The sequence below is a fragment of the Anticarsia gemmatalis genome, chromosome 7 (genome assembly GCF_050436995.1).
Source record: "Anticarsia gemmatalis isolate Benzon Research Colony breed Stoneville strain chromosome 7, ilAntGemm2 primary, whole genome shotgun sequence".
Classification (NCBI taxonomy): Eukaryota; Metazoa; Arthropoda; class Insecta; order Lepidoptera; family Erebidae; genus Anticarsia; species Anticarsia gemmatalis.
In genome coordinates, this window is record NC_134751.1 from 788,114 (window position 1) to 811,396 (window position 23,283).

Here is a 23,283-nt window from a genome sequence, read left to right on the forward strand (position 1 = left end):
TGTCTTAATCAATCAAAATATTTTAGATTATGGGCCAAATCTGGCCACATTGCACTAAAACGTGTTCTGTACTTAGTCTTATCGTACCAAAGCTTATCTCAACCAACCAAAATATCTTACTCTTTGAGCCGAATTTCGCCCCATGGAACGAAAATTCGTCCCGTCCAAAAAAATGAAACTACCGTAGAGAAAAAACGTTAGCAACCCTTATATCCGAATCGAATTATATCAGAATGGGTTAATTATAAAACACGAGCCAAGTTTACGAGCTCCGCCGCTAGTAATGAACAACTGCAACTGCGGCCCCAGCCCTTTCTTGGACAGCCCTCACAAAGGGCATAAAAAATTTACAGACATGAACGTGCTCTATCAAAACGTTCGCGGCATTAAAACTAAGTTGCGAACGTGGCGAAATAATTTACTGATAATGGAACATAACCTAGTAGCAGTTACGGAAACATTTTTAGATGACTCTGTGGGAGACTCTGAAATTATTACTGGAGACTGGAATGTAGTACGTCGCGACAGAGGCACACCGTGTGGCGGCGTGTTGCTTGCAGCGCGCGCGCCCATAGTGTTACATCGACTCTCTGGTTTTGAAACTGATCGCGGTGAAGACCTGTGGGCGAGTTTTCAATGGCGCGGCCGTAGTGTTTATGTGTGTGTAGTTTATATCAAACCAAGTGCTAGTGACAGTGATTACATGCAATGGTTTTGCAAAGTTGAAAGTTTTATAAATCAAAATCAAAATCAAAATCAAATCATTTATTCATTTAGGTCAAGTGCTGACACTTATGATAGTCAATGATACAGAGAGTGAATTTACCGCCAGTTCGGAAGGTAGGGCCAATGAGAAGAGCTGGCAAGAAACTCCTGGCCACTCTTTTTAATCGCCAAATGATTTTAACAATATTTATGCTGGTATAAAACATTGATGATGTAAGTAGCTGCTACCTACCAACACTACCGAACACACTTTGGTCATAAATTAAATTAAATCAATATATTAAGGTGCTAAAAAACAAGATATAAATAGTATTGGAAGCATGATGGGAGCATCTACCCACATAGAGTAATGAAATCATAAGAGGCATTTCAAGAGCATACTGTGGTAAAGGAAGTACAGTTATTGAAACGTAGTTACTTTAAAATTATGGCAGTCACCACACCCAGGACGACCAGTCACCCCAAGCAGCACCCGTTCACGAGTATGACGCGTGGACCAGCCATCACCCCCTTCGCACATATTAGAGGGAAGGGGGTGACCCGGCACACGACGCCGCCGCAAGCAATGACATTTTAGTGAGCATGACGAACCTTAGCATGGGAGCCCACCATTTCAATGAAAAAAAACATAATGAATACCACTGAGACTCGTGCAATACCTCTCTGTTACAGAGTTGAAATGACTGATTAATGTTTATATAATGCAAAGATGTATGTATAAATATATAGATATTTAATCTTGATTTGTGTAGAACGCGTAACTAACTAATCCCATGTTTTCTTATCCATTAAGTAGTCGTCAATCTTATAATAACCCCTTTTAATAAGATGATCTTTAACAACTGTTTTGAATTTTTGTTGGGGAAGATCCATAACACTGCTAGGGAGTTTGTTATACAACCGAACACCAAGACCTGCAAATGAGTTGTGTACTTTTTGCAATCTATTGCAGGGACCTAAAATAACATTAAAGGTATAGTTGTAATATGTGGCGACATGAATATGAATAGTGCGTCACAGAATATTAATAATTATTATTGTTACTTTTTGTCTTATTGTAGCTTGAAAGAGAAGAATGAAGTGATGAATGTGCACGGTAGTATGTTAGATGTTGTACTGGTCAGGGAGAGTAGTGACGTCGGCGAGATCGATGTCAAAACTATAGAAGGAATGGTCCCACCTGACAGTTATCATCCACCTCTTGACATAAATATAAAATTATGTACAACTAGTCATTCCGATCATATTGAGCCCAGTAACATTGATGGCAGTAGAGACTGGAACTTTAAAAAAGGAAACTATGAAACGTTATTTACTGAGCTTTCTAACATATCATGGCAACATCTTTATAATATCAAGGATGTAGATTCTGGTACTAAATATTTTTATAAAACTATTTATGATTTATTTGACAACTGTATTCCTAAAAAGCATCGACAAAAAACTAAAAGTACACGATATCCAGTCTGGTTTACTTGTGATATTATAAGGGATATTAAACTTAAACTCAAACTTCATAGTATCTGGAAACAAACTAAGTCTAAAGAAACATATCAACTGTTTTCCGAGCTGAGAGGAACGTTAAAGAACCGCATTTCGATTGCATACGACACTTACGTGGCCAATGTTGAGAAGAACATTAAAACCAATCCTCGCGGTTTCTGGCAACATGTTTCTAGTTTGAAAGCTAAAGGAGGTTTTGAGCCTAATGTAGATTATGAAGGTAATACTTACCGAGGTATACAGGCCGCTGAAGCGTTCGCGAATTTCTTTTCCGGTGTATTTTTACCTGAAGTCCCTAAACTAAATGCAGATAGTGTAAATTATCCAAATCTTCTACCTTCAAGTAACTACATTAATATAATTGAAATTACCCCTGCTGATGTGGCCGCCGGTATTCGTAAATTAAAGGCAAATAGTTCCATAGGTCCTGATAGTGTTCCTGCCTGGTTTCTTAAACAAGCGATTCATCATTTAGTCCATCCACTCTGCTACCTGTTTAATATATCCCTCCCTATTGTAGATTATATCTCCACCCGACTCGACCGTAGAAGTCAAGTGGACGTCGTATATTTTGACTTTCGGAAGGCATTTGATAGAGTGAATAATGACATACTGTTAGAGAAGCTCAGTGCCTTGGGGCTCGCTCCTTCTCTTCTCCGCTTCATCGCCAGTTACCTTCGAGGTCGCCAACAGTTTGTTCGACTCGGGCAATACGATTCTCTGCCCTATCATACACGTTCCGGAGTTAGTCAGGGATCAATACTTGGTCCTCTGTTGTTTATCCTGATGGTAAATGACCTTCCTGCTGTCATCAAATATGCCAAATGTCTCCTATACGCTGATGATCTAAAACTCTTCATGGAGATCAAAACAACGGATGACTGTTTATTACTCCAGCGTGATATCGATGCAGTATATCAATGGAGTGTTGAAAACAAAATGGAATTTAATCCTATAAAATGTACTCAAATGACTTTCAGCCGAATGCGACATCCCATTGAATTCCATTACCAACTAGGCTCCAGCTTAATTTCAAGATCCACAACAGTTAAAGACCTAGGTGTGACATTTGATAAAAAACTTACCTTCCATGATCATATAACATCTTTAGCTAAAGAATCATTCAGGCGATTGGGTTTTGTTCTTCGAAACTCTAATGAATTTGAGGACGTAGGAGTTATTCAACTGATTTTCAGTGCCTTGGTTCGTTCCAAGCTTGAGGCAAGCTCTTATATATGGCATCCGCACGAGACTAAGTATACACTACTGCTCGAGAAAGTTCAGAAGGCGTTTCTGAGATACTTGTACAAGCGTAGGTATGGCTATTACCCTTACATGTATCCAACTAAATTCCTTTTGGGCGCTTTGGGACTACATTCACTGGAGGTTAGAAGATCTCATGATCAGGTGGTTATTATGTGCAAGATTCTCAGAGGTAGGGTCGATGCCTCTGACCTTATCTCTGAGGTGTGCCAAATATATGCACCAAATAATTACCGCCGGAGCAGAAAACACAAGCTGTTTGCTGTTCCGACGTGCCGCACTGTCTCACGCGCGAGATCTCCTATCCCCCGATCGCTCTCCGCACTCAATGCTCTCCTTGACGCTAGTCCAAACTTTGATGTGTTTGCGGATGAATGGAGCGTGATTTTGTCGGTATGCTTGGAGTATTGTGAGAGGAACGCGTGATAGTGAAATTATATGATTGTTATTTGTTATTTTATTAGTTTATTGTAAAGATTTATTACTGTAGGTTTTGAATTTTTGTTTTATAATAATTTTTATGTACATTGTTTATTTTTTTTTGTTTTTAGTATTACTTTGTAATTAGTGTAATTGGCCTGGCCGTTCTAATTATATAAATAAATAAATAAATAAATAAATAAATAAATATCCGAACAGTCGCACGTTCATAAAACGAGAGTAGTGTAATACGAGGACAATATCGATGTATCACGGTAAACTATGGAGGTTCCAGATGAAATGTTGGGTAATATCGTATTAGTTATACGTCGGCTCCGATGGATGGATGGCTTGGATAAAGGGTGAGGTGTTTGTAATTTATAATCGTTGGTTTGTGAGTTTTAGTATCTTGTTCTAAAAAATGTTTCTATAATATGATGTTTCTAATAGTTCTACAAAAGTTTTTTAGGGTCAATTCATATTGAACTATGTCATTTTTCAGTAAAATTTTTCTTTAGTGTAACGTGATTTAAGTTTAATTTTGAGCAACTAACTTGCACAAATAGTGTTTTATGGACATATTTCAGTTTTATTGAGCAATTAGTTTTACTTAATGTGTCTAATCTAAGTCGTCTTGATTTGAAATTATGCAACTTACATTTTGAAAAGATAAGGGAAAAAATTGTAAATTGATGACGATTGACGACTGAATAGAAGGGCTTCTTATTAATAAAAAGTAATAAAAGTTGTAGCTAATCAGCCTACAACAAAATAAATTAAATAATTATGTGACTTATATTTGCTCTGCAACACATAAACTGTCCCCCAAACACATTTTGATCTCCAAATCTACATTTTAAACGAAGTACGATTCTCCATTACTTCAATATTGTCACCACAACAGTCGGGAGCCGCGCTGCGGTGTCACTGATTGTCACAGTGACCTAGTGTACTCTTGTGGTTTATTGCCACCGCTAATGGACCTATTGGGGACATTTGGTTCGCCTGACGACTGGACAGACGATAATTAGGACGGAATCAGTGATGGGGAGATGCAAATGTTTTCTTTTCTGTCATTGGGCGTCACATTGGGTCATAACTTTTAAACTTTCTCCATCCATGGGTGTATTTTTAGTTGTCCAAATATATATCAATAATCTTGAAGAGTTACGAAACCTTTACTAGTCGTTCTTATTAGGACTCCACGAATTGAATCCAAACCCTAGATAATCCCACGTTCGAAGGGTTGAGTAATTGAAAGAATTTTCAGATAATTTCCTGAAAAAAGGCATATGTATTTTTAGAAGTAAGTGCTTGAGTTGAGTGGCCCCAGATTTTTATTTACCGTGACGGATATCGCTTAAAACGTACACCTACGTAATTCTGAAGGTTGTGTGGGGTTAAACAAATAAGATATTTCAGGAATAAAATTAAATATCATAGGGTTATTAGGATTTTACTTCTAAATAGTATGTTTTTTGAATGCAACACACATCTTGCATTCAAAAAGCACACTTTTACAGCGAATAATAGTTAAAATATATTAATTTGAATAATAGTTTTGCTTTTAGAAAAGTTTTGTCAAAACGTTGTTTTTTTAAATGCCATTAATCCTTATTCTGCTTTCAGCTGTTATTGTCCTAATCCGTTAATCTGTTAAAGGTTAGGTTTTAGTTTGTGTAAATACTAATACTAAAGCCCTAATATTAGTCTTGATACATTTAACACTAACACTCAGTCAACTGTAAAATACAAAACCATTCAATATCTACCAAAATAATAAAAGTAATACTCACCGAAAAGACAGCGTAGTGAGCGGCCGATACGACTTGTGGCTATTATGATCAGACATCGGTGTGCCCCAGAAATCGTTGCGAAACACTTGCAATACATTGTTAGCACCGTTCACGTCACTATTCGACACTATAGCCGGGATATCGTCATGCACAAACTCCCCATTCAAACTATTCGCGTATGTCAAAGCGCCGACAGATGCCACTAATGTATACACCGCCCATTCGCTCTCACATAAAGTCCGCCACGACTTAGGATTCGAGATTTCTTCTCGCACCGGTGGTAGGGGACGACGTCGCATCTTGTATTCTACTTTTTATCTCATTCTACATGTTAAAGTTTTTGAAAAGAAACACATTTTTCGGATATTACAAACACTATTTGTTGAAACATTCAACAGAACCAATTTCGTTCGTTTGCACAAGTCGAATCGAGAATCGAAATCTAAAACTTTCTCCGATTTACTAGGTAAAGTTATCTGTATTACTACGTACACATTCTAAAATTCACTTTACTCAAACAGACAACTCAAACAAACTCGCGATCGAGAGAACGTCATCGATTCAATATCTCCAAACTTCATGCATACTCAATTGGCAAACAATCTAAGGATGCACAAAAGGTTGTTAGGAAAATTCTCGAGCAAAAGTGTTCTGTTTGCCCGTTGAGTTATCCGAGGGTCTGTTGATGGATCACCGCTGCATAAATCAACATGTTGGGTCACAGTCGCCCACTGATGTCATATTCATGAGTGCTTCAAAAAGAACGCCGACCATTTTTTCCTTATTTCGTTTTTAATTCTTGGCTCTCTTTAGTATGAATACGTTCTTTTATTCTAAATGCTCGTGATTTATGACCTCGTAACGGGTGCAGTGTAACCTGAAACAAAAGGATGGATGTTATTTTTTATGTTTTTCGTTCCTTCTTCATGTTTTTGGCTCTTAGAAATAATTGGGGTAAATGATGGGAGCAATTAATTTGGAGGTATTATTGTAAATTAAGGTCTTGCTTTCTTTAAAGAAGCTTTTATTTTGCGAGTCTGTTGATAAATTCTTGTCTTATGGATACTTTTACAACTAATGACAGTGCTTAAATATATAACAGAACTAACAGCTTTCGCAATCTGGATACTAACTACTTTTAGATCTAAACACACTCGTAAATAGAATACTCTTAACCAGCGTGTCCGGAATGACGAAATGTATGGATATAAATAAGGATAAGATAAGATTGTAAATATCGTACCAATTAGCTTTCACTGGTGCCCCTATGTGAAAAAGGCATGATTTTATGTATATACCTAGGGATGCACAAAAACAAACATGGTAGCCATCACCAATAAACAAATCGTCCTGCCTACTTAACTATAACCTTAAAACTACCACACACACATATCGTGCACGATACAAGTACCTAATCCGAATGACTCAAACTACCAAGTACTTACTAAGTTAACAAGATATAGTTGGAAGAGCAAACCGCGTTAAACACGTTGAAGACGGCTAAGCATCGCCATATGTACCTGCTATCTGAATTGCAAATGTCTTCCTTGATTCACTTGAAAATGAAGGTCCATTTTACTGGAGAGGAATATTTGCTTTTGAAATGTATTTTTTATACTAGACAGGGTGTTTTAGCAGTTATGGAGCAGATACTGATTTTGGGAAGAAAAAAGTGTCTTACAAAATTAAACAACTTAAATATCTGATTTGCAACCCAATAAATAATAATATTGTGTAATATATTTTTCATTATTTTTTTGGTCAAAATCCACTTACCCCCGGTTTCTGAGGTACATTTAGCGGTAGTTTATCTGTTCAATAGCGTTTAAACTCATATAAAGGGGTTTGTACATATTTTAGTTCAAATCCCTGTGAAAAATTACGAGGATCTTTTTTCAATTTGTTTCGAACAATTTTGTCTCTTAAACCTTTACAACTTGTTTGCTTTTCACGAAAGAATTTAACTAATTTTTTTTCGCCGCAAGATAGAAACATACGTTTGTCAAACACAACCAAGCAATTCCGAAACGACTATTAGTGGGTCACACAAATACTGTTTGTACGGAAACCGAATCCTCACGTAATGTGATGACCACTTTAACTGCAGTCAAAATAAGGGGCCAAGTAGGTCAGAAAGATCTATCTCCCGGTGTAAATGCACCTTTAAAAGCTCCATAGCTTAATCACATTATCTGTTTGTTCCGGCTTTTATTTGATAGTGGATTGTTGTGAAAGGCTCTTTATCCTGGTTAAGAATGGACTCATCATGCCCTGGGGGACAGTTAAGACTTTTGGGGGTATTTGCGGAAGAACCGTGATTTATTTTTTTGTTTTAGTGCGTTTGTAGGTTGGGTTCCTTGTATGATGGGTTGGGAAGAAAATAATAAAGTTTGGTGGTGTGGCAGTGCAAAATAGGAAAAAGATACATTTTCGGGTGTATTGCCAAGAAAATATTCTCTCAGATTTTTCTAATCATTGCTTAAAACCGTATTCTTTAAGAAACCATAAAATTACATTTGCTACCTGCTAGGCTCAAAATCAAATTATATTATTTTTAACCTAGGTAGCAGTTTAACTAATTACTGCTGAGTACTAATTCATGATTTACATCCAGTACGACAATATCAATTTCTGCTACAAACTTTCTCAATTAGCAACCGCACAACATCAACTGCTAAATTCCCACATCTATCAAACAAAGTCACCAACAATATTCATAGAAGCAAAACTATCGCTACACCGAACACGCAATATCACAAATATCACAAACATTTGGACGAACAAGTGTCGACAGATGGCGTACACGGTCATTAATCACTACACAATTAGGGGCTCACCCCGTCGAATGTTGGACAAATATTGGATTACGTATGATTGATTGGCCCCAAGTTTTGTGGACACCCAACTAATAGAAGAAGCAATCGATATGAATTGGGGTGTAGATTAATGTGTTACATGACAGGACGTTTGTATTGTGCTTTAGATTTGCGTGCGCTAGTTTCCAGAAGGTTCTGGACGATTCGAGATCATCAATCAATATGTTTGTGAGCATTTCGAATAAATTTGGGGTGAGTGTGAAGATTTGGCCATCGATATCTAGGTCTAGCGTAATGACTTCATCATTTGGTATTCCTGAAAGGAACTTAAGAACAAAAGTTTTTTTTCACTCTTACTCTTATTTCCTAATTTCATGATGCTTTCTCTTCTATAAAATCATTCCATAACCTCGGTTATAAACAAGCATTATTTGTAAGGCTTTTTGGTTCCAGGAACTTGCTGCTATTTACATAAAACCTACACCAGCTAACAATATGCGATATATAAGACTCAGTAGTACTTTTAGGGCAATTGCTAAAATGTAGCCATTTTCACCAAATCTATGTACTACCTGAATACTAAATGATCTCACTTTAGCAACGTGGAACTAAAAAAGAAACACCAATTGCCTACCGTGATGTAACAGCCGTCTGCAAAATTTCCACCGCACAAAATTGTACCTAGACACGAACGGTCGGTCTAGAACAAAGTTTTGTTTATTGTCATGACTAAGGAATATTAAAATATAGCCCAGGCTTAATGTGGTAAATGCAAAAATATATTTCCCTCTGTTTGTTACAATTTAGTAGTTGGGAAATATTTTTGATACTTGTTTTTGCTTGCAACTTTGTTTTAGCATTATGAAATTTTATAGAAAGTGTCTTTATATGAGTTAAGTAGTTAAAGGTATCGTATATTTTGTTCTTAATATTACAGTTTGCTGTAAAATCTGTTCCCGTAATCACAATACTTTGTAATTTTCCTTGTATTTTTTTACTCATAATCTTTTCTCAAGTTCGCAGTAACAGATGATTTATTCACAGTAAAAGCCGCATACAATTATTTAACTTTAACAAAAAACCTTGACCAAGTAAAAGTAGAAGCAAAACCTGAAAGAATATTAATAGCTGAACATAATTTTAACCCCGTCCGTGCTCACAAAAACTCACATATTTCGCTCAAAAAGTTAGTTAATTTATTATTCCTCGAAACTTTGCCTTGTATCTGTTCAGTTTTATTCTCGCAAATTGTTTTTAAAATATCGCATATCAAGATAGCGTACAAGTTGGGAAATTTTCCTCCCTTGTGGCGAAAAAAGTTTTGTCTCTGCGGCCTTTGGCTAAAATGTATGTCGATACAGAAAATGTTAAGGATAGTGATTTATTTTCTGCCACAGAATTAGTAGCAGGAAACTATTCAATATTTACAACAACTAGAACTTCTAATATTCTAGTATATCATAACGAGAGACAAGAATATTACGATAACCGTTTCCAGCTAAGTAGAACTGTATGCCGTCTAAATAAATAAAACACGAACCTTCCAAGCATTTCTACAACTTCACTTGAACTTTACACGTGCCATAAAACATGTTTTTACGACAACAAACAGTAAAAATAAACATAGCACATTATAGACTCACGCTTCAATGAATATATATTACGCGAAAGATAATTTGCTATAACGCGTTACGTTTGAAGATCTCGGAAACGCGAAAGAAGCAGATTACTACCCCATCGCAGCGAACGTTGTAAAACACAAAAGAAAAGTCTTTTTATATCATGCTCCCTAACAATTTGTTTTGCAAAACATCCCGTTGCGTAAAAGATTAATTTTCTTTTTAAGTATCTCAAACAAAATTGTTTGTACCATTTATTTGATGGAAGTAAATTAAACCAGGACACAATAAAGAATTAAGATCCAATGAGAATTCGCCAATAAATATTTACCTAAAGTAATTACTAATGAAACTCGATTTATTGCGGGTTTGTCCATAAATATTATTTATTAGCAGTCATAGTCTTAGCATCGTTTGTGTAATGGCTGGTGTTATTAACAAACAAATCACATTACCTTACAAAGAAAATTAATTATGTTTCAGTATTTACTGACACAGACATAACGGGAAGTAATAGTCTAGAATTTTAATGTTAAAAGATTTTTTAAGTAAGAAAATAATTTCTTATCAATATTGATATGGGCCATAATATCATATCATTGGCCTGTGTCCATATATATTGCAGAATATTCTGGTGGCGTCAGGCAGGGGACTATTTGTAACGGAGTAGTATTTGTAACACCTTCGTTCATAGCTCAAATACTATCTCTACCTATACGTACTTCGTAATGTTATTGTTTAGTAAATCGTCTATATAAACACTGTGTAATATGACCTCCCAAAACAAGCCATTTGATTCTACATAAACACACTGATTCGATCTGCATGCACGATGTAAATGTATACTAAAGCAATACCATTACTGAGAACACGACACGGCATCGCTCTAACGAGTCTGTATCGAGATCCGAAGCTGGTGGAACGCCTTGTAGTAGTCCAAAACCGCAAGAGGCGAGTTAATCTTCCGACGGGCGGTACGTAATTCGATTAAAGTTGCCAACTCTTGGTCGACTCTTAATTATGTTTCTGAATTCTCTCGCGGGCCAGCGTCACGCAAACCTTTGTTGCCTATCGAGTTTGTTTGAATAACGAGCCTGTAATAGATTCGTTTCATCGTTTTCATCGTTGATTTTGTTTGATTTTTTTCTGTGATTAAATCTTTTTCTACAGAGAAAATCTTCACATCTTAACTTAATTTAAAATCAATAGTCGATTGTTGTTAAAAGTACTGTTTCTGGATCTGGTTACACTTTTTCTTGTTTTAAATCTTTTAATTGCTATTTGTAGGTTCGATATGTTATTATTAAGGAAAACTGTTTAAATAATAATATACTTTATATTCGGGTCTTTATAGTGAATAGCGCATAGTAGGTATTTTTCATACGCCTCTGCCTATGTAGGTATTCGAATCTTCGGTTTTCGGTTTGTATTATCAGCTTCAGTTAACAGAAAAAATATCATCATTGTTATTTCTCTCATTTTACTTATTCATATTCTGTAAATTTCAGTGATATGGCCATACGTAACCACTGTACTGGAAATCATGCTACGATAATAACATAAAGCGTATTGAAATAACCATTCACTTGTACTGATAGCAAATATTAATGTTTCTACGAATGTGAAAAAATGTATTTCGCGAAGAAATTGTAATAATATGGGTTCTGGGAAACCCAGTAGTACAAGTGTTCTGGCTTTCGAGAAATACGATTATGTTAGTACCGACGTTACATTTCTTATGTCTACATTCAAGAAAATGTATACATGACACTCATTAGAAGAACAGACTATATACGTATGTATGCCGTACTTATATCACGCCTGTTATACGCAAAGATGTAGGAAGAGGTGTACGAAATACGCGTTTCGCTATTAACAATGTTAATCCCGCGTAAAAGGGGCAAGTCTGTTGCTATATACTGAGCACGTTACTAAACTCCGGGCTACTACAGAGAATAATTTAAATGAGAATAGACCTTATTGCCTGACCTAGGAATCCAACCCGGAAATTAATGATTAGCAGTCGGATACAAAACCGACTGCATTGCAGAGTTAGTATTACTTTAACGTGGTATAGACAGCTAATGCCAAGTTTAGCTAATAATATAAAAGATATTTATGTATATACTTTATACTTAACGTCTAGTAAACTTAATGACCTAGTTATAGATATAAAAAAAATCACCTACTTTTCACCATGTGCTGTTGATCTTATAATAATAGCCGAGCCTATTGCAAAATATACATCCGTAATCTAACTCCGGGCGACTGTTAAGGACATTTCAATGGTAATTGAAGACCTCGATATTTCTTCTGATTTGAAAACTGATATCCCATGTCCTGTAACTCAATTCTTTACTACTATCGACAACCGTAGCGCCTCATCCAAGTTCTGTAAGAACATTTTAAATGTCAAATGGCGATACAGACAGTATCAACTGTAGAGAATTGCGCTTCTGCAGTCGAAAATACTGCGACGTGTACTAAAGATGAAATCAGTTGATACACCTCGTTATTTTATCCGTAAAGATAATAAGAAACCTGCATAGACTACACAAAACAACAGCCGAAGGTCATTGACCAAAATCACGAAACTCAAAGCCTTATCCCTTTATTTATTCACAATGCAGTCCATTGTCGAGGGCGAGCCTGTTACAGCCACTGTAACTATTAACTAAAGGAGCCTTAGCTTTGTAATCTTGAATGAAATTTGCGAGACTACATTAGCATTTCAAATCAACCTCTCGCCGTCTTTTAGAAGCCTATCTTTTCAGCGTTACAGATTGTGCTACTTGAGGAATTTACTTAACTATCCAATGGAAGTACGCAACTTATATATTCCTCGAAGCTTGCTTGAACGTTTTTAAAATGTGGATTATAAAAGTTAATGAAGCCTGCCTTGTAGAAATTCCGCTTTCTTAGCGTCTGTTTAGCTAATCAAGTTGGGAATTCTTGAAGTATTGTTGGTAAGTATTTATCTCAGCGGTTAGTTATCAAGAGGATCATGATAAGTTTGAAAAGTTACTTATGGGTCAACTAATCAGAGTTCATTTAGTTTAACAACACATGCTTTAGTATTAATGAAAATAAATCATTATGTTAATGAATTTTGATAAAAAATATTAGCTTCATATCCACTCAATCAATTCTAACAGCGTACAAATCATGCATACAAGTGACGTCACGTGCGGCAGCTAGCTTGTTATAAAACGCGTATTTCAATGTTATTGAGAAGCATCAACGGCCCGATGATTAGGGAAAGCCGACTCTTATTTCGAGAGCGGAAGTTGAAAAAATATTGCTTCAACCGCCTCTAAATGTGGAATTTTTTTTTTGAGATTTGTTTCCATACTGAAATCAAGGAAAATATTGAATGTATTAAGCTAAAAGAAATAATTTTGCTATTTCAAGGAAACGTGATTGCGAGAAAAGCTTTTTAAATATTGGAATGAAATCAAAAATACATTACTGTTTGCCTATCCAACGAAAAATATAGGTTTTTTGACGGTTTCGAGAAATCCTTGAAATTTAAGCGGCCTTACGACTAATTCCGAGAAAATACCGTTCGGCGTAAATAGCAAACAACAACTCAGATTTCATTGTTAGATTCGTACAAAAAAAAAACAAATCATACTTATAAAATCAAAACAAAGACTATAACGATATTGACTCACTACAAATAAGTGCAAAAGTCACTCTAACACTAGAACGACTTTCTGTCTATTCTTACAAAAAACTCGACAACCAAAAAACAGAATCACATTACCAATCTTAAACCAAATCACTGGAGGCGAAAACAAAACGGCATCATCTTACAACATTCCATCATTTTAATCACGAACTGATCCGTCGAAAGCGTGTTAATTATCTCTCGACTTCATCGCCTCAGTTACCTCCGTCATTGACTATAAATAGCCTGATATCCACCCTTTCTGATCACAAATCTATTCATCACTCGTAAATATCTTAACAAAAGCTAGCGACATTCATCGTTGTTACAACAAAGATCCTGATCTTAATGCAAATAAATTACTTGTTACGAGGATTTGTTTTCACCCCCCCTAAACCCCCCACTCCACTGTAACGGAATCTGGAACGCTGATCAATCAAGTGTTGAACTTAATAAGTTTATTAACGGCGAAAATTTTCGAAGAGTTTCCGTTCGTTAATTTAATATTAGATAATTTGTATGACGTGAAAAATCTTAGTTATTTGAAGCAAGGGTTTCTGGAGGATTTTCGGCCTTTATACATAATAAATGTTTTAGCAAATAGTTATCAGAATTCGTCTAGACTGAGCTTTACATATTGGAGATATCCCAGGGGCTTCTAAATTTAACATGACTTGTATTAGAACAGTAAACAACTATAATGTAGAATATGATAGTTTCAATGTAGACGAAACTTCTAAATTATTGATGTTTTCAATTAAGCCTAGTAGTAGCTTGAAGTTCGGTATTAACTTAATATTAATGTTATTTATCTAAACCTTAACTACTTGACCCGATTAACCAACTACGCAATCACACTGACACGTATAATTTATTAACATAATACTTATAAGTGCCGAATTTCACCTTAAATGACGGCGACCATTTCCTAAGCATCAACTAAAATAATTTTATTCGAAGCCATTTTTATTTCTGGAAGCTCTTTCGAACCAAAATGTGTACATTTTCAACTGCAACCACAAATCCTGTTGCCAAGTGTAGTGATTATAACGTATCCTTCCTGGAAGACATCCAAGACACTTAATGGACTGTGTCGGCCTATTATTATTTAACTTCAAATAAATGTTGCAAAATTGTCCCTTTAATTTACAAAGGGAGAAAATCATATAAAAACTTAGTTTTGCAGATAATTGTCTAAAATTTTACTAGCAATCTGTAGATAAAAAATATAGGTTTTAGCAGACGCAAATCTGTTAAAAGATTTATCTCAAACTGTTCAGTAAATCGTTTATTTTTAATTAATAAATCCGTTATTTTTATGTCTATTCCACGTGCCATATCACAATCAACTTCAATCAATACGCGACTTAATGCAAAATGAAAACAAAACAAACATTTTCTATGAAATCCATTCCCTCAGAGGCTTCAAGATTTTCCACAAACAGGCTTAAAATAAAAGCCACTACATCACGAACTCGGAAAAAATGATCGTCAACAATATAATAACGTTATTCTACGTTAGAAAGTTGAAAATCTTCGACATGATTTTCATCTTAACAAGTTAATGTAGACTTTAATACTTAGGGAATAAGATTTGATTTAGTTTGTTTGGTTGTTACTGGGTGTGGAAACAAACATCTCAGCACGCTATGATTGATTACGGAGCGAGTCGCTTCGACGCGAGTAATTTCCGAACTATTATATGTGGAATTATTGTGTTTGTTAGTTTTGTCAGTGTTAGTTATGTGCGGTGATAATTTTGTTCTTGATTGAAAGGGGTGTTGGAGATAGGATTGAGGGTTAGTTTATAATTGGCAACTTATTTTGTAAAGGTTTTGAAATTGGCTGGCTTACCGGTTGGTAAGCGATCGGTTAGATAGCCAATTTTGGTCGTAGATATTCCGTTCAGCAGTGGAAATTACGATTACGCTTTAGTGTGCTTTAAAAGGCGGTTACGGTTGTTTTCTACTCGTATAACCATTGTTCAGCCACTCTAAGCAAATCGGACCAGTACGATAAAACAAGATACACAACGCAAATTAAAATTTCAAAATAAACTACTTATTTTTGTACCGCATTCGACTTCACAATATTATACTTAGACTAGTAACAATTTTGTCTGGATTACAGTGCTCTGTCGACCGTATAGCAAACTGGTAAGCGTATATTCTCTCGACCGGAAATCAAACCTAGTAAGCGTGCACTGATATATACGGCTCAGTGCCTATTTACCCAAAGCATGGTCCGAGATACTGTGATGTGTTAAAAAACATACACAAGTAAGAATTTTATTTTAAGAAATATTTAGATAACAATCAGGACCGTCTGTTACTGAATATGCAGAATAATAATAAATAACAAGAATTTCTACAACTACGTTTCTACTAACTTATGTTCAGTATATCGTCTAAATAAACAAACTTGGAATAAAACAAGAATAAGAGATTTTTGATTACTTCAACAGCAATAAACAATAACAGTATATAGAACAACGTAAAGATTTCCTAGAGTACATGTTGACATGTGAAAAACATTTTCGTTGTTTTGTAAATATATTTTTCCTTTTACATTTGGATTTGATAGTTTCCTTCTATTAAGTCAAAGCTTGACAATATTGGATTTAGGTCTGTGCCTCTAAAGTTTCCTACGTATTATGTAAATAGCAGTAGACGTTTCTCAATTTACTCAAAGCGACTGCAAAAGCTTTGGCAAAACTAGTTTTCTAAAAGCTCTGAGAAAAGTACCACAGAATTTCCCTATAACAGAATCAGAACTTGGTTGACTCAATAAACTATTTTCTAGGTTTGTTTAAAAACTTTGGTACAAAAATATAGTACTTTTAGCCTTTGAATAAATAAAACTTATATTTTAACCCAAAATTTGACAGAGCAACGAAAGTTTTATAGGAAGATTATTCAATTTCAATATAACTCGTTATATTGAAAGCCTCATTAATAGTCTATTGAACTGTAATGGCAACTGTCCAATGATAAGCAAGAAATATACAAATGAAGATTTCAAATACTTCGAGAATAATTACTTTTCATCTCTTTGAAACAGTAAAGACCCTCTTATAAATAGACGTTTATAATAACTGTTGATATTATTATAATAACAATGAACTCCAGAAATCGAGCCCTTGGGACTTGTTCACGGATAAAGCAGAAAGAATCTGATTATAAATATTATTATAAGGAAAGTATTCCCTTTCCCAACGTTGATCACTTTGACGATGATACAAATGAAAGTTAACAATTCAATACAGCTTTCGATTACGCGACCGAAGTCCTACTTAAGGAGTAAAAACGAAGTTTCGTAAAATATTTAAGATGTTCGTTTAGTCTTTTCTATACTTTATTTTGACACGTAATAGGCAGTATACAGGCTTAGCCTTAGTAAAAATAGCCGTGCGGATCGATTTTTGAAGTAAAGGTTCGCTTGCCAAGGTTGTTTAAAGGATGGGTGACCATCTTATAGATACATGTCGAGTTTTTCCATGTTTCAAAGGTATGTTAAATGATGGGTACCGACTGTCATTTTCAAACGATCTTTGACAGCCGTTAACTGTAGTCAGAAGCTTGAAAGTCTGACAACCAGTCTTACTGAAGGTTATCATGATTCGATCGTGTAGATTAGTGATAAGAAACAAACGAATTTCCAACGAATATTCGCTTTCGATGACTATAGTAAGTACTCAGGGCAGATTAAAATTGTAAATGAAGTTGAGAGAAACGTTCGCCAAATAAACACCAACAGTGTTGCTCCTTAAGATGTTATTTCGCTTTAATTGTGGTTTTAGATTAAAAGCTTTGGAAATTATCAAGAGTAGTAAATAATAATTGTTATTACCAATGCAAATTGTAATCTTGGTTGTACTCCCAAAGGGAATCTAGAAATATCTTAGTAGTGAAAATCTTGGTAGAAGCTTCTGATATTATGTAAACGAGATAAGATACGCTCGAAATTTTGTAACTATTGCTCTTAATTTTAATGCTGTGATAATGATGCTAATTTCTGTTTCTGTCTTTATTTTAGTAAAATAGTAAATGAAAGTTGAAAATATTACGTTCACAAATTGTTCCTAATTGGAGTAACTAGATTCAAATTAGGCTTTTAATAGTCTTCACAGCGTAGATTATCTCGCGTCTGAAAAATATCAACTATTAGTCTAGGTAACCCCAAAACATAAATAAATAACAATATGAATTTTATCTCAAAAGGTTTAAGGTAAAAAACCAATAAATAAAAGAATATAAGTATACATAGAATGTAAGATTTTTTTCATATTCACTTGTTCAATTGCAGCAAACATTTGACAATGTAAATAACACTACAAATATACACAAAAGACTATTTCTGACCAGTAAGTTCTAGAATAGTACGCCTAATAATTTTATTTTTTTATGCCAACAACTCCCGCATTAAGAACTGCTCTTGTGTTGCGGGAACTATATTACAAACATATTATTATGTACAAACAGCGGACACAAAGCACGACAGTTAGAATTGCCCTACAAACGGTTGTATTTGCATCAAAACATTTCCACATCCTTGAGTCAGATATCAGCAAGTTGAACACGAAACAATAGAAGTTAGTGGGCGGTGTATTGACGTGTTCGCGGTATAAAATGCAACGTTCGACGCTCGCTTAGTTTTGCAATTCAAACTTCGTCTCATATCGGTTTACGGACGAATAGTTTGGGTTCTGTGGAGGCTTGGTGTAAGTAATGAGCTTTCAGATATGGATTACAGAATGTCAAGTCGAAAAAACACAGTTTACCTACTACTTAAGTTGGAAATCCTTTCCTTATTATAGGTCTGTTAATTCTTGTATGTAATTAATATATTAAAAAAATAATTTCTACTCGAAATAAGACGTAAATAAAAGATGATTAAAATTTATTAGAAGACATTTACCAATTAATTTAAATTGAATATTTATTTTTATTTAATCTCTCTCATTATGTCAGTAAAAAGTGTTGCAGTAATGCTTAACAACACTTTTTATAAAGCTGTATAGTTCTTTCTCAATACATATAAAGTAAAAAACACTTTTTTCAATATGGCCTAGTTATTTCCATGCCTTTTGATCATCGCTGTCAAAATCGCTCTCGCCACCTCTTCCCTCAAGTACTGAACACCGCATGACTTTCTGATACAGTGGGCACGGAACGCGAATATTTGTGTAGCAGTGGTGTAAAACACGACCGCTGACCGGCCGCGGTTACCGTACCTCATATGTACCGCCTGATAATGCAGTACAACACTTTATTTTTACTACCAGTTGTATAGAGGCATGGTTTTGTGGTCATGGCTCGTTTAGTTCCGTCGGTTTTTAGTTAATAGGTATTGTTCTAACGTGAATTGATTTTATTGCGCGGTTTGTGGTGATGCCAGTGTCAGATGGTGTAACCACGGAAAGGATGGCTTTTGTAATAAAACTGGAAATTACATTTTTTATATTAACAACACTAAAATCAGTTGTGTTTAAGCGTAAAAACGTTTTTGAATTACCAACGGAATGATGCTCATTTAGCTTTTGCCCGCGACTTCCTGGGCATGTTGCGTGACTTCGGACAGAATTTTTAAACAAATTTTCATCCGCTATTTTATCCCCTTGGAGGTAGAATTTATCAAAATCCTTAGCGTTCATCTACATCATAATATCTACCTGCATGCCAAGTTTCAGCCCAATCTGTCCAGTGTTCTGGGCTGTGTTCATAGATCACTATGTCAGTCAGTCAGTCACCGTTTATATAGTATGTACTATCGTATATTAAGATTACATTAAAATATGTTGCATTTAAGCGTCAAAACTATTTTGGATTACCACTTGAATTATGTCGTTAGTAGTTCGACTAACTATTGAATTTAAACGCGTTTACTATGCACAGATTATGTCAGCGACAATTCAATACCAACTAGGTATCGAATCATCGTTGAGTTCGTTGACACAATGTTTTTCTATTTAAAACTAAATGAACACAGCAATAAATATCCACGGATTCTGATTTACCCGTTAAAATTAATTCGAATGCTTTTTTTTAAACCATTTCTGTCCCACTATTGGGCAAGGGTCTCCTTCCAAACGACAGAAGGGTTATCCCTTGAGTCCATAACACAGGCCAAGTGCGGTTTGGGGACTTTGCATGCCTTAAATAAATATATTAAATAAATTTTAGGCATGCATTTCATCACGATGTTTTCCTTCCCCGTTAGAGCAAGCGATAATTTTATTGTTTCTAACACACACTTAACTTTCGAAAAGTCATTGGTGTGTAGTCACGGGTTCGAACCTACAACCACTTCTGTTGGAGTTGCCAACTTAAACCGCTGCTCTTATAATATAAGCTCGATACCAACTATTTTAAATTAAATGAACACAACAATAAATATCCACGGACTTTTCCAGTTCAAATTAATGTTAATCCTTGGAATAGAAAAATGGTTAGGAAACTACAAATAGTTAAGTATCGTGCATCGACCTTGGAGTGACCTAATTCCGTGCGTGAAGTAGCTACTCGGTAATGGGAATGGGATAGCATTGGTGTCCAGGGAGCCAGCGAGCTTGTGGAATATGTACTGCGTATTGGAAATAGTCATCGAGGGTCATGTTAGTGAAAAATTTATGACGAAGGAAGAAATCTGTTTGGGAGAAGATGGAATGTTCGTTGTAACAGTGTTTTATATTAGTGAATAGGTCTATGAATCGTCTGTTATTGTAATACGCTGCTGTCAAGACTTTTCGAGATCTTTCAAAAGTTTTTTTAGTAATAGCCTTTTCTGTGCCCCACTGCTGAACGAATGCTTTTCCCTTGGATTTCCACCCCTCGCTAATCGTGTAAGGCTTTCAAAATGTGTGTTAATACAAAATTAAAAGAGATTGTAAAAGTGGTATGTAGTCACAAAGACTGTCAATAAACAAAACAGCGTAGATGTAGGATTAACTAAACATCATAGACTTACCGAAAAGCCTAATCGGTAATTAAAAATACCTGATAAAATAATGACTACAAATAGCTTTTAAGTCCAAGAGGTAAAAATAACATCCAAAGTTTTCCAGGTAATACATACCAAATATAAACATCCCTCCAAACTAAGCCATAACACAATTAATTACGAAAATAAGTCTCAAAGAAAAAATAGAGTCAGAATAAATTATTATTACGTCAACATAAATAATAACGAAGCACTCAGCGAGAGACATCCAATGAAATTTGATTAACATACTCTATATAATAAGTAGGTTACAAATTAGTTTTGTAGAGATGGATAGAGTCGACACGTCCTAGGGGATAATGCAATAAGGACCGTTACTCACCAGCTAATTGATCGAGCTCTCTGCCGCTACGCTACTCTATCGATCTGTGTATATTGTAGTGTAGAGCAGGGTAGAGCTGTGTGAGAGTTGAAAACTCTACAAATAAGTGTTGGATTTAGGTTTAAAATGTATATAAAAATGTATATGTATGTAATAAATGTAACATTATACTTTTATGAAAATTGGGGAACGTTTTTTAATAGATTGGGGGTAATAGTTTTTAAATTGAAAAATATGTGTTTTAAATTGATGACTGTACGTTATGATGAGCGATAGAAACGTCTTGAAATCTAGACAAGTGATTGCTTAGCAGAACGATATAGAATTGTGCAAAAAAGTCAACATTGCGTTTTTTTTATCATTAAATAAATACAGTTTTGGTTTATTTTTAAATGTTCATTATAATAATTTGAAGAATGTTTATTTGAGACGAGTTTCAGTGCAATATATTTTTTTGAGATAATTGTTATTCCTTACCTATGTGAAATTTTAGAAGTCAAATTAAATTCTTAAAGAAAGCACTTATTAAATCAAAGAAATGTAATAAAAATATTGTTGCCTAAATTTTGTAATAAAATGAAAATTAATCTTTTACACAGGTCGCCATGGTGAAAGATCTGTCACCGTAATTTTAATTATAAAAAGAATATTTGATCAAAGCTTTTGAAATTAATATTATAAAACGCCGGACTCGATGCCGCCATTTTCTGTCCATAGACTTTCATATAATAAACCCATTGCCAAATATTTCTTTACCTTTAGGTATTCTTAACTTAAGTAAAATTTTCTAGGCTCTAAAGAGAGTGGGAGGCGCGTAAGTTCCTTAAAAAAAATCTAATAAAATTATCTACAACTGTGTGCTAATTGAGGTGCTTAAATAAAATATTAATTTTTATATTTTGTACAACCGAATTTTGGGAGATTTTCTTTTTGCGCAGTTAAACAACATGACAACAGCCTTCAATGTTTCTTATAAATTCTTAGTAGATGGCAACAAGGCAAGGTTTTAAGTTTCAAAGGAAAACCTCAAAACGGTTCCAAGAATCCAAACATCATAATTTCTGAAGCAATTAAAGCCGTCATTCACAAACGCAGATGCATTACGAGCGAACATAAAGCTTCACGGAATGGTGACCATCGTCATCTTCATTTAACTGAACATCTATTGTCCGAGATGAAGGCAGGAATCACTTAATTTACCGCTCCATGAACGAGCTGCCTTATCGGCGATTTTCCGCCAAACTCAACCCGGGATTTCCCGGACATCGGGATTGGGGGGATTCAGGAATCACTCTCGCGGGATTCACACCCCGTTTGAGACGGGAAGTAGGGAAGTATCGAGCTAATATCGGGCGGTGGGAGGTCGTTAGTGGGGCGTAATAAAATTTAACTCCTCGCCAATCTAAGGATTACCAAGCAACTTAGGTTCAGATACAATGATGGAATATATTATGATGGTATCGGTTACTACGTCCTTTTTGGAGTCAACAGCTTTTTGAGCGGCACCAAACGATTCTAGACGTTATATCATTTACTTCCTTTAAGCATTCTAATGGCATTAGTACATTGTTTCGTTTTCCAATGTTAGACGGAACCAATTCATAATACCCAATTTTACACAAAGTACCTAATACTGTTTATTTTAAACTTTAAATACGACAGTATAACAGAGGAATTTCGTTTCCAAAAAAAAAGATCAGCCTTATACAACATTTAAAAATCACAACATAGGAAACAGCTAGATAAAACCAATTACATAATGGACCTCATATCATTGAATTAAAGTTATTCAATCATCTTACTAATTACAGTAGAGTACTTTAAACTTCTCTACAATCCCATTGAAAAGCTACCCTTCTCTTTAACAAAAACAGTTAAACGTCCTGACCTGACTGACCATACTAATCCATCAAAACAAGACTAACTTATCAACCAGCCATGGCTTACGAAACTGTAGCCCATTTAACTAGATTACCCAAAGACCTATTCTATCGAGGGTTACAGAAACTTGGACAATTAAATCCATCTATTTATAATCAACGTGCCCTAGGGACCTTTGCAAGGATTATCAATAAAGGAACATTTAACCGCGCCGTGGAAGTTACAAGTTGTCCAATTTTGGTCACTTTATTGAAGCTACGAGTGCTGC

The 23,283-nt window shown here is 35.1% G+C and overlaps 1 protein-coding gene across 1 annotated transcript in view; it reads right to left on the minus strand.

The window, feature by feature from the left end:
* The window catches only part of LOC142974231 (protein O-mannosyl-transferase TMTC1-like), a 199,925-nt gene that overhangs the window by 122,471 nt on the left and 54,171 nt on the right, over positions 1–23,283 (minus strand). Inside the window, exon 2 of the mRNA XM_076116401.1 lies at positions 5,709–6,585. Coding sequence (XP_075972516.1) covers positions 5,709–6,007 — 299 coding nt within the window. The 5' untranslated portion in view covers positions 6,008–6,585. The remainder of the gene's footprint in view (positions 1–5,708; positions 6,586–23,283) is intronic.